Source organism: Pezoporus occidentalis, unplaced genomic scaffold, assembly GCF_034315485.1.
Source record: "Pezoporus occidentalis ecotype Australia unplaced genomic scaffold, CSIRO_AGI_Poc_V1 ctg122, whole genome shotgun sequence".
NCBI lineage: Eukaryota > Metazoa > Chordata > Aves > Psittaciformes > Psittacidae > Pezoporus > Pezoporus occidentalis.
The window spans coordinates 2,232,031-2,244,964 of record NW_026913016.1 but is presented as its reverse complement, the minus strand read 5'-3'; the positions used below and the strand labels follow the sequence as shown (position 1 = coordinate 2,244,964).

General features: G+C 47.2%; 2 protein-coding genes across 7 annotated transcripts in view; one reads left to right on the top strand and one right to left on the bottom strand.

Annotated features, from left to right (window-relative positions):
- Window positions 1-12,934, top strand: part of LACC1 (laccase domain containing 1) — a 259,421-nt gene that overhangs the window by 230,483 nt on the left and 16,004 nt on the right. The window lies entirely within an intron of this gene.
- The window catches only part of TSC22D1 (TSC22 domain family member 1), a 95,968-nt gene continuing 88,300 nt past the window's right edge, over window positions 5,267-12,934 (bottom strand). For 3 of the 5 annotated variants that reach the window (XM_062607387.1, XM_062607386.1, XM_062607393.1), the window contains 2 exons: window positions 7,818-7,869; window positions 5,267-6,753 (listed from right to left, as the gene is read on the bottom strand). In XM_062607387.1, the coding sequence (XP_062463371.1) occupies window positions 6,496-6,753; window positions 7,818-7,869 (310 nt within the window). In that variant the 3' untranslated portion in view covers window positions 5,267-6,495. Of the gene's footprint in view, window positions 6,754-7,817; window positions 7,870-8,296; window positions 8,594-12,934 lie in introns of those variants that run through there. The other 2 variants (XM_062607392.1, XM_062607394.1) reach the window with 2 other exon arrangements.

Genomic DNA, 12,934 nt, shown 5'->3' with positions numbered 1-12,934 from the left:
TGCAGTCAGGAGAGGCTGCTTACTCGTGGCAGGAAAGGATCAGGCCAGTGGCAGGTGTTTCTAGAGTATCCTCAAACAAGCATTGCAAATGCCTAAACTCATGCCAGACTTCCCGGGAGCTCCCTCCAGGAACCAGCCTCCATTTAGTTTCATACATATGAAGTTCCACTGACGAGCAGCAGCTGGAATTGGGCTGACTTCCCACTTGGATCTGTAACTTGTTTCAGGTTCAGCCAGTTTAGAAAACCTCTCTAGAAAGATAAAATGCACAATCACAGATTGAGAGAACAGCAAGAGCTAACGCAGCGTCTGTAGGATGTGAATTGTTACTAAAGTATTCGAGATACTCAAGAGGTTTTGCAAATGGCACATGCTAGGCTAAGCCTTCAGTCAGCAAGCTCGAGTACTGCTATTTCACCTGACAAGGAATAAATAATAATTAAAATGCTTTGTATTGAGATAAATACATTCACTGTAGCTAAAGGAATCAAGGGTGGTACTTCCCAAATAGCGTTGCTGGGTTCTCTCTCCAGTTGAAAGACAGGAAGTTGCCTCCCAGGCATGGATTTATTCCATAAGAATTAGGGACAGGCATCTCTAAGGCACTGCATTTACTCCACTGCTGCTGGGAGGTTTTGCCTGGGCTCTCTCCAGTTTTCAGGCATGTTAACTGAAGCACATTTCTCTTCCCCACTGTTGTGGTTTAAGCCCAGCCAGCAACTAAGCTTTACCCAGCCGCTTGCTCACTCCTCCACAGTGGGATGGGGAGAGAACTGGAACAGTGAGAAAACACGTGGGCTGAGATACAGCAAAAGCCATGCACAAGCAAAGCAAAACAAGGAAGTCATTCACCACTTCCCATGGTCCGGCAGGTGTTCAGCCATCCCCAGGAAAGCAGGGCTCCATCATGTTTAACAGGTACTTGGGAAGACAAACACCATAATTCTGAAGGTCTTCCCCTTCTTTCTTCCCCCAGCTTTACACACCGAGTATGACATTAGTCCATGGACCACCCCTGTGAAATACCTGCAAAATATCCACTGAGTCCATGTATTCCATGACTTTGGGCTCAATCTGTTATGGTGGTCACTCAGGACAGGAATGATTGTATGTTGTGTGGTGCTTCTGGGCACCAAAGCCAGCTCTGGTCAGGTCACTGCTGCACTTGGGCTGCTTCTTGTAAGGACTGTCCTCAGTTGGTTCAGGTGATTCCTGCTACAGTAATTCCTATAACATGCAACTCAAATCATGGGTTACCGAAGGTTTTAACATTGCAGTGAACTTCTCTCTCTATTACTGCTCTGGCTTGGACTTACCCACAGACTGGGGTCCCTTAGGGGTGTACCTGCTCCACGAGGAGCCTTATCTATGAACTCTCTCATCTATGTCTCTCCAGGGATATACCTGCTGCAGCAGAGAGTTACCCACAGCCATAGCTGCTTTGAGGTCACTTGTTCCAGAGTAGGCCTTATCCATGGACCACAATAGCTTCAGAGATATACCTGCTCCAGCGTAGCCTTACCCAGGGCTGCATTCCCTCAAAGGACTTACCTGCTGTGTTGTGGCCTTATCCATGGACATATATTTTGAGGTATGACCTCATGCACAGCCACTGATGCTTCAAAATGTACCTGCTGCAGCATGGACTCACCCACAGATGCTTTCAGGTATGCTTTCTCCAGCATGGACTTACCCATGGGCCACAACTCTTTCAGAGGTGTAACTGCTGCAGCACAGACATAACCAGGGCCCCAGATACTTTGAGATGTACCTGCTGTGTCATGGGCTTATCCACAGCCACAGAGACTTTGAGGTGTCCTGCTCCTGCATAGACTCACCCACAGGTCACAGACCCTTTGACTCGAAGCTCACACTGGAGTTCCAGCCTGTCCAGTTCTGCAGCACAGAAGCGGCAGCGATGCCCTGGCCACCTTCCAGCCCAGGCGCACGGCCATTGCTGTTATCAGACTGTTCCCAGGCACAGCACAGTCAGACGATAAGCAGCAAAAGCAAAAAGCAGCCACAAACAAGCACTAGACCCTAATACACAGTAAGGCAAGCAAGTCCCATGGCAAGCCTGACAATTAATGGCTAAACAGCAGTTTCAGCTGTAAATTCAACTTAGCACATTCCAATCAAATCTGTCATTATCTCAAGCCCTTCAAGCACCATGTGGGGCACCAAGGACTGTTGTAGTTTAACTCCAGCCAGCAGCTAAGCCCCACACTCCTCCACAGTGGGATGGGGAGAGAATCAGAGAAGTGAGAAAACTCATGGGCCGATACAAAGGAAGTTTAACAGGTAAAGCAAACACCACACACACAAACAAAGCAAAACAAAGAAGTCATTCATCACTTCCCATGGTGAGGCAGGTGTTCAGCCATCCCCAGGAAAGCAGGGCTCCATCGCACATAGCAGTTACTTGGGAAGACAAACACCATCACTCCTGACATTCCCACTTTCCTTCCTCCCCCAGCTTTACATGCTGAACATGATGCCATATGGTGTGGGATATCCCTCTGGTCAGTTGGGGTCAGCTGGCCCAGCTGAGTTCTCTCCCAGTTCCTTGTGCCTACGCACTGGTGGGGTGTTGTAAGGAGCAGAAAAGGCCTTGGCTCTTTGTAAGCACTGCTCAGCAATAACGAAAACATCCCTGTGTTATCAACACTGTTTTCTACACAAATCCAAAACACAGCCTCATACCAGCTACTGTGAAGAAAATTTAACTCTACACCAGCCAAAACCAGCACACCCAAGTATTTACAGAGCACCCAGAAACTGCACAATCTGAACCTGCCTTAGAATTATTTGCCAAAAATTATAGGTTAAACAAAAGCCCTTTTGAATATAACCTGAAGAGTTACTGGAGATATCCAAAGAATAAAAAGCCTGACATATAGAAGGCAGATTACATTTAAATCAATTCTCACTGTGAATGAAAACCTGAGCATCTCAGAGTTTGTACAAAGAAAAACCCTGGTGAAAAAAGGCAACACTCACTCCTATTGATGACACTTGATTTAAAAGTGCTCCGAAAAATAATTTGTTCTAGAACAAAAGCAAAAAATCAAAACAATTCATTCCAGAAGTGTTACAACACAACTGACTGGAACATCTACTCTTTGGTTGGGTCTCAAGAGCAATTTTAGTCAATTTGAATCAGTTTCATGGAGAAGAGGGTGCAGTTTTGACAAATCTATTGCTAAAATCATCTCAGCAACAAAACATTGCTCTCCCTAACTTCAGCAATTAATGAACAGCTCCAAAACCCAACTCCATGGTTATAAAACTATTTACTACCTAAACGATTGAATTTGCCAACATTGAAGCAGTGTACTAAAATTATTCATGTGTTACCTATCCAAAAACCTTCAGACTTCAGATACTCTACTAAATAACAGTTAAAAATAAGTAAATCTTAGATTTAGAATATGCACAGGCTGCTCTTCAAACAAAACAAAAGGAATCAACCCAGAGGGCAATCTGCTCTTTTAAACAAAAATAATTCTTTGTGGATTTTGGTAAGGAAGCGGGTGAAAAGCTGATCTGCATGTTAAGATTGACTTTTTTATATACTCAGTGTTATGGCCTGGAAGTGCTAAAGAGACATTCAGAATATAAAGGCAACTGGAGACAATCAAGCCATTTAAAAAGCACCAAAATTAGCATTCCTTTTGTCAGACCCCAATAATTCAAGTGCTGTTCTGCCACAAAGGCTATCATCAATTTCTAATTTTAGCGTAATCCATGAAAAATAAAAAAAAAACCACCAACAAAAAACCATGTCGCATTTCTCCCTGGTGTTTCCTCATTAAGAATCCTCTTAAATTATACAAGAACACAAACTACAAATTAAAGTTCACACTCCCACAGAGACACGCACGCATGCACTTTGATATACTAATCACAGTAACAGTAACGCAGCTACTTGTGCTGCGATACAGCCAAGCAGTGCCTGAATGGCTGCGTGATGTGTACCCAAGAGCAAGAAGCTAGCTCTAAATCCCACAAGAAGGTGATCTGTTCTGCCTTTGAACCTTCAGCCTTTCCTTTCCTCTGCTACACCCGATTACTCTCGGTAATGAAGATTAAAGGCCAGGTTGGACGGGGCTTTGAGCAACCTGGTCTAGTGGAAGGTGCCTCTGCCCATGGCAAGGGGTTGGAACCGGATGTTCTTAAAGGTCCCATCCAACCCAAACCATTTTGTGATTGTATCATGCTATGAAGGTGCACAAAATTTCTACCTCCTGATCCTCACATGGAGTGAGTGGTCATGCAAAACCCCATGAAAAACTTTGTAATTAACCCTTACAATTTAAGTCAAATTAATTCCTTGTATTCAAATTTTAGGAGACAGCTTTCACAGTCAAAGTACTGCCCCACTATTAACCATTGCATCTTACTGCCAATTCTCTGAGCATCCAAGAGTCACATCATCAACACAAACACAGCCCACTGTAAAACTGCAAATTCCTTCAATCCCCTGGTTGTACCATGTCAATCACACTAGAAATCTAGTCATTCACCCAGAAATTTGTAGGTTTAGACTCAGTTGTATTTTAATCACCATTACTAAGGAGGAAAGAAGTACTGTTTTTTCAAACTGAAGGGAAGGTTTCGTCTTCACTCAGAACTGGCAACCTTCCTCAACAGTCTCAGAAAGCAGCATTAATACTACATGCCAAGTTCACATGATTCCAACTCACAAAATACGTATGGAATGATCAAAGCAAGAGCTGTGTGGGTGAGTCTTGGGATACCCAAGATTGCAGTCTGGTCTCACCACTGGAAGTCTGAGACTGACCTGCTGGGGAAGCAGCAGTGCTCCCTGCTTTCAACACCCCAAATTGAGGGTGCTGGAGCTGCTGCCCACATGGAGTGACCCATGCCCAAGCAAGGGCACAGTTTGCCGCTAGGAAACAACTGCTGCATGAGATTTATACCTTCATGGCTCATCATACAGCAGATGTCTGTGCTTCTGCTGATGTGCTAATACACAGAAGGCACCCAACAGTTCTGATGATGCAGGACTGGACCAGAACAAGAAGCTTTGCTTAGTCAGGGCCCTTATTCCTGCCTCCTCCATTTGCCTTCACACTCACTATGATTTTATGAAACTGGAAAGCAGAAGCTGTGTTTTCAGCTGGCACTAAAGCCAATGGGCAGGGTCTCGCTCTGCTTCCTGACCTCACTGCTCATGTAAAAACTGCACTACAACATGCTGGAAGTGATTGCAGGTAACATTAGTACAATATACAAACAGTGATTTATCAACATTGTATGCTTTATTGAAAGTCAACAAGTGCAACAGTTAAATACAATGACGTGTTACAACTGTTTAGAGAACATGCACAAAAACATATGCATACTACTATACAGATCATATGCAAAAAATCCATACTGGGAAACCCAATTCCTTTTTTTCGGGTCTTTTTGGTTTTTTTTTTACATATATATATTTTTTTCTTTTAAATTCTTTGCTAGCAGGGTTTGATATTTTTGGAGTGGTTTTTCCTGTCCTGAACCAAACTACAATGAACAAAGATTTACTTCAAGATAATCAGCAGCCAGGGAACTTCAGAAGTTACACAAACAGCATAAATCTGCCAAATTCTGCACAGTTGCGTAGGTGCATTCTTATTTAAGTAGCATAAAAAAAAAAAAAGAAAAAGAGAGACTTTCCAAACTTCTTCAGATCAGCCATTGAAACAACTAAACTTCAATCTGTACAAACTAAATAGTTACAGTTTTCTATTTTACAAAGTAATTACACTAAATACACAAATATACAGTAGGCAAATAACCTTCATTGTAATTACCCTATGACCCAACTGTACGTCACCTACCTGCTTTCTATATATATAATACAGCTTTATGCACCTGTCCACTGCTTCAGAAAACTGTGCAAGTATTTGCACTTAAGGTTTCAGGTGACAATTTAAGTGTTAAAACACTGAATTTACCTTTCTCCCTCTTCCTCTTAGATCCTATGCACCAGTCCTCGCTTTGGAACCCCAGCGCACTATGGGGGATTGAGCCATCTCTTTTTACTCCAGTCTATTTCTCCATATTTCCAAGCTGGAAAAGCACTTGTATCAGTTATGTCACTGGATGAGCAGAAGATTTTAAAAGAAAACAAAACAAAAAACAAAACAAAAAACCCAGGCATGCAGCTTCGTTTCTCAGCCATCTGCAGAAGCTGCTCAAGTCCCCAGTGTACTTGTGCTAATTCTCTGGAAGAAGTTTATGTTATTCAATCAACCTAAGAACAAAGACTCCTTCAAGCCAAAGGGGGAAAGGGAGGGAAAAGAGAGACAGATGAGTGCGTAATACGGGGGTAGAAGCCTCTCCTGATGTGTGCAGGGCATGGAGTCCTCAGTCTGGGTTGCAATGTGCATTGAAATGGATGAAGGGTGGCTGTGGCGGATTCCCGCTAGTCCTTCTTGCTCTGGGCAGTCCAGAGGCCAGCGATCACGATGGCAATGACATCCTGAACTATGCTGAAGGCCCTGACCCCTGTGATGCCGGCTGAGCAGGCTGCTGTGTTGTCCCTTGTGACTGGGAAGAGGAAGGCGGGGAACCAGTCTGCAGCTGCGCTTGGAACTGGGCAAGCTGCTCCGGGCTGGCGAGTGTTTTTAGCAGAGTGTTTTCTTGCTCCAGCTGGGAGTTCTTCTCTATCAGCTCTTTGATTTGCTCTTTGAGGACTTCCACTTCCTCCCTTACCGCATACATCAAGTGACTCTTTACCAGATCCTGAAACGCAGAGGAGACCGTGCGTTAGGAAAGCAGCGCAGCGCCAGGCCCGGGCTCGCACCCAGCGGATCCAGCATGGCAGAGCAGTGGTGTGGTCTCAGCTCTGCCTGGCCAGGGGAGTGCATCCCGGTGATAGCCACAAGCGCCCCGCTCACCCCCGCGGGCCATCCCCATGGCCAGCATCCCTGCTGCACACAGGGCCGGGCCGGGCACCACAAGCGCCCGGTGTGTGTGTGGTTGTGTGTGTGTGGTTTTTTGTGTGTGTGTGTGGTTCTGTGTGTGTGTGTGTGCGTGTGTGCGTGTCAGATCCCGCACACGTGCGGCGCCGCGCGGGCAGAGCCCCGCCCCCCGCGCACCGGCTGCAGCCAGTTCTCAGCGCAGGTTGCCGCATTTCCCTCCCTCCCGCCGGCCGCGCGCGGCCGCGGGTGACGTCAGAGCGCGCCGCGGCCAATGAGCTCCCGAGTTATTTATAGCCGGGAGTTAAAGGCTCGGAGTTTGCCTAGCAACAGCGGGCAGAGGCTCCCGTGAGAGCGGCTCCCGGCTCCGCGCCGCTAACAAAGGGCGGACGGGCCCGACCCCGGTCCCGGTGCCCGCGCCGGCAGCGGGTGCCCCGGCTGCAGCGCGCGGGATGCGCCTGCAGGGGAGTTGGGAAATCAAATAAGAAGCCCCCCCCCAAACATCCCTTCTTGGGAACCGGGACGGGGGGGGGGTGGGGGTTAACCACCAAACAGCTGCCACGTTCTGCCCGGTAGCGCCCTTCCCCCGCCACCGCACGGGGCCGGGATCGATCGCTTCGGGAGGCAGGAGCCAGAAGCGATGCCGTCATTGCGCCCCGGCATCGATGGGGAACGTGCGCTTTCCTCCCCGCGGGAAGCCTTTCATCAATAAAATAGCCACCACAGGCACCCCCCCCCCCCCCAAACCGAACCCGTGCCTCCTACTCCCTGCCCGGCCCCGTTATAAAACGGCGTCCGCGCACGGGTTAACCCCCAGCCCCCCCCGCATCCCCATATTGTTTACTGCTTTGGACACGAACAAGGCGTTATGCTTCAATCGGTACGTACCATCGCCTGCTCAATTTTGTTGTCGATCGCTACCACGCTTGCACCAGAGGAGCTGCAAGAGAGAAAGAAAGAGGAAAAAAAAAAAAAAAAAAAAAAATCAACATTAGCAGCGGCTGAATTATTTACGAGCCGAGAGACGCGGGCATTGGCAGCCAGCTGGCTGGGAAAGCCATCCTCACGCTGCCCCACCGGGATGGGATGCTCCAATGCAGCAAAGCAACCTGTGAAGCCGCCCCGAGCCCCCCGCCCGCAGCCGGGTCACGTATCCCGACATCTCCCCCTGCCCCAGCAAACCACAAAGATGGAGCTTAACCGCGAGCTGCCGCAGAAGCGCTCCGCGCCGGGGAGGGCAGACCCGTCGGGCAGCCGAAGGGAGGCGGGCGGGCGCCCGGTGCTCCCGTCGCTGCTGCGGCTCCTCCGGACAAAGGAGGCCGCCCGGCATCCACCGGCGGAGCCCCTCGGACACACCACTTATTTACCTACTGTCGAGCCTCAGGGACGAGTTGTCGGTACCCAGCAAGGACGATAAGAAAGAAATTGAGAAGTGTCTTAGTTGATAAACTCCTAGATCCATTGCCACTGGTCTACAACATTGGGCATTCATGCAACCGCGGCCAGAAACGCTCCCCGGAGAAATGCGGTCTCCCCGTGTCTGTACGCGGGCGGCGGGCGACGGGACCCTGCGGGGCGCCGGGCTGCGCGCGGCCAGCTCCGAGGTCAGCGCTCCGCCGCGCCGCACAAAACCTGGACATCCCGGCCCCCCCCATAATTTATGCGCCGCCGCCGCCGCCCATTGGCTGCGCCGCCGCTGTGGCCACGCCCCGTTCCCCCGCTCCGCCGCATCTCATTAGGAGCTTGCCCCCCTCCACCCCCACCCCACCCGCCGCGCAGCACCCCGGGCCGGCAGCACCCCGCCCGCCCCAACCCGCGGGTGCCGAGCGCTCACCGAGCCGATCTCCACCCGCGGGGCCGGGCAAGGATTAGGCGATATAACACAACCACTGCCACTGCAAGGGCTCGGAGCGGCGGGGAAGCCCAGCACGGCCCGGCGGGCTGCCAGACTCCGCCACCGGGAGAGCGGGCCGCGCCGCCGAGGGGCCGCCCGTCGCCGCGCCGACACCGCCACCTATTGGTGCCGGCTGCCGAGAGACACGGCAGGCCGGGACACCGGCCCCTGCCACCGCAAATTGCAGCCCCGCGGAATAAACCCACAGCCTGAAGCCCTGCCCGCTTCGGCAGCCACAGCAGGATGAGCACACGGATGCGCACACTGATGCGCGCTGTAGCTAACTGCTCTGATACTCCTACAGACCTGATCAAGCAGCAGCAGCAGCAATCCCTCTTTATCACTTACACGAGCCTTATTTAGGCCGTAAAACCATTTATGAAAACAACATTCATCCATCAGCTCATCCACAAAAAGGGCACACAGCACAAACCTGCAGCTTTCTAATAACCCAGCTGATATTCTTCCACAATAATAGGGAAAAGGCCTATTCACTCATTTTTAGGTTGTACCCTATGGCACTTAATTTAGGGAACATACTTCTGCCACCCAGCTGTGGTGTAATTCTCAATAGATGTACACTCTCAAGTGTCCTGAACGTAGACACTACGGTCACAGCCTGTCCCAGCAATCCTCCCTACCAGTAACAGGTTAGGATACAACCCAGGGCTGAATTAGACCACCACAAAACACTGCCACAAGAAAGAACACTATTTCTAGATCTGCACGTTATGAGGCATTATGCGACTTAACAGCACGAAAATAAAGTAAAAAACAACTGGTTTTCTATAGCAGACTTCTCCAGAACTACCAGCGACAGACATGTCACAGGTGCTGCTCCCAGCGAAGCAGGAAAGCCAGAAGGCACAGGATAATCATCTTAAAGCTAAATTTACCATTTGCGTACCTGCATCATCCGTCTTAGTTTATTTATGTTGTCCTAGCCTACTATTCCTTCATTCAGTAATGCCAGCAGAGTAGTACAAACTAATCCTATTCACAAGAGGTCACATTTAAGAAATGAGCTCCTCCCAGTCGCTCTCCTGACAGTACATACAATGCACATCCCACAAGGACACAACTCTCATCCTTGGGTTGATGGTACCTGGGGAAGTTGCACAGGACAGCACCTCACAGGCTGAAAGTTAAAGCGAGTTTTTAAAACAAAACCCTTGTCTGTATTGACTTGAAAACTTAATAGCAAGTAAACTAGAAGCAATACATTAAATACTAAAAGCAATACATTAAAGTATACACATCAGGCTCCAGCTTCCTGCCTCCCAACAGACCAACACCCATAACCATATAGTTCAACTAACCCCTTTCTTTGCAGGGGTTACTTAATACACACAATGGTACTCACAGAATGAGTTACGTTGCAAAAGACCTTTAACATCATCAAAAGTCCAACCATTACCCCAGCACCCCCAAGTCCACCACCAAACCATGTCATTAAGGATCTCATCTACACAGTATGTGAATGCTTCCAGGAACGGTGATTCCACCACTGCCCCTGGCAGCCTGTTCCAATGCCTGAGCACCCTCTCAGTGAAGAGATTTTTCCCAATATCCAATCTAAACCTTCCCTGACGCAGCTTGCAGCCATTACCTCTTGTCCTATCACTTGTTACTAGGGAGAAGAGACCAGTGACCTCCTCACTCCATTCTCCTTCCAGATAGTTATAGAGAAGAAGCCATTGTATTCAGTGACTAAGTGAGCTGTTAAAACAGCTCCAAAAGCACATCATCTGTACTGGAATCTGTATCAACTCTTGCCCTAGACTTGATCTAAATTAATGTTTTATGAAGGGTTGGGCTGGAAAATCAGCAGTCTCAAATGACTCCTCCCCATGGCAGTTACTCAGGACAATTAACAAAACTGCAGCTGGACATAAACTCAGGGGCAATCTCCATCCCTTGAAGCTCTTAGAACAGAACAGGGCAGAGTAGGTGTGAAAACCAAGTCCTATCCTTGCTAATCAAGTCCTTATAAAGTAACTCCCTTGAAGATAGCACACTCACATGCCTGACAGGGACTGGAATGCCTGCTCTGCTGTTGCAGGACAGATATTTGTACATATTTTAATTGGTACATGTAAAAATAAAGTCATGGATGCATTCCAAGATGACTGTTGCTGCTGCCATAACGACTGGTAATTATTAAACGCCATCATTCCACTTATGACAAAAATGCTATGATTCTCAGACAAAATTAACAGTAAATAACACTGCCCTCTTTAATCTATATTAATGTATCTTCATTAAGAGATACAGGTATCATCCTAAATCCAATTCCCACTAAACTCTGTTAACCATCCTCCATTAGCTTCAGTGAGCTTTCAGCAAATTTCTGCATTTATTTTTAGATGCCTACAAGCAGAGCTGTGATTCAACAGAAAGCTGTCAGCTGCGTAAGTAGGACTGCATGTTAATGTGCATGCTGCTTTGCCCACCCCACAAAAAAGCAAACCAGAAGTGTCCCTTTATGGCTGAGAAAGCTCTGAGCTTTCCAGTCTAGCAAATAAACCCCATGTTTTTCATCCTTAAAATTGGGGGGGGGGGGGGGAGAACCACCACTAATCTCTGGTGTTCTCACCTCCACAGCCCATCCTCTGTCTGATAAGGACAGAGACTGAACTCCACATTTAAAAGTTGGGGTTTTGCTGTTGCTTTTAAAAATATATATTATTTGTGAAATCAAACAAGCTATGGAAGATATAAAGAAAATAACCCTCCAAAGTCCCTTTCCGCTTGCTTGCTCATCGATTTGTCTTCCCTCCTGCCTTCTTCACCAAGACATTCCACAAGCACTTCAGATTATGCCTAGTCCCTTACAGCACTAGAAGGGACTCAGGATGACTACTGTGTTACTCAAAACCTTCTAACCATCTCTCTTAACACCTCATTAACAGGTACTACACAATATTAGACTCCTGCAAAAGCTTACAATTTTGCATTCCTAGTAGAAGAAGTGAGAGAAACTGCAGAATTCCTCACTTCTGTAAAGCCTTCTGGCTCTGCACTAGCCTGGACCACTTCATACCCCTGTCAGCCCTGGACAGGAGATGAGGGACATCGGTTGAGAACCCCTGGATCACACACATCTACGTGTTGACAAACTGCATGACGTAATAAAGAAAGACTCAAGATGCGTTAGTGAGAAACATGCAAGGCAGAATACAATGTACTGCTGAGCAAGCAGCCCACCATCATCTTTGATCCTCACATAAATTAACTGCTGAAGTCAAAGGCTTTTTAGAAGGCTTCACCTTTTGTAGTGCTTCAGTTCTTAAACACTGTTTCTCCCACTAAATATTTCCCTCTTGTCTCAATTTAATTATGCTAAGTACTTGGAAAAAATGCCTTTTATCTTAAGCACATAATGAGGTAAGCTGCAGCACAGAATCGTTTTGTCTCAAGTCTGAATTGGCACATTTCTGTGTGCCTGCTAAATTATTTTACTTAAATAATCTTTCAAGTACCTTGTCAATGTACGTGCCCTTTAGATGTCAGCTTTAGAAGTCCTAGACAAGCATCTCCTGAACTTAAAATACATCTCGTCTTTTGACTATGTTGCAAAGAGACCACACCAGACGCTGTATCAGAAATGGCAATTTCTGTCACAGCATGGTTTCATCTGGCACTACAGACATGCTCAGATCCTGTGAACTCCAACTGCAGATTTCAACTACAAAATAAGAGTAATAAAGAGGTTAACAGATAATCATCTGTTATTTACTCAAGATTACAGTAATTAAGATCATAAATGACATCTGACTTTACATTTCACTTCGCATCTAAAAATGCCTTAAAATTAATAAATGTAAAACTGTTGGTGTGTTGACAGCAACGTCTTCCCCCAGTATCAAACTCATGCAAAATTGCTCCCAGCTAACAACCTGAAGAAGAAACTGGCTGCAGCTGACATCAAGGACTAAAGGATTATTTATTTCAATAGGCTTTAATTTCTTTATCTCAGTAAAGGTACAGGATAGGCTGAGAAGCTGCCCAATGAATGGTTTTCCCTACAGTAAGTAAGTAATTTTGGTTTTTAACAGATTAGGGACTGAAAATTCACATTCAGATAGTCTTAATAAAAACCACAGAATCT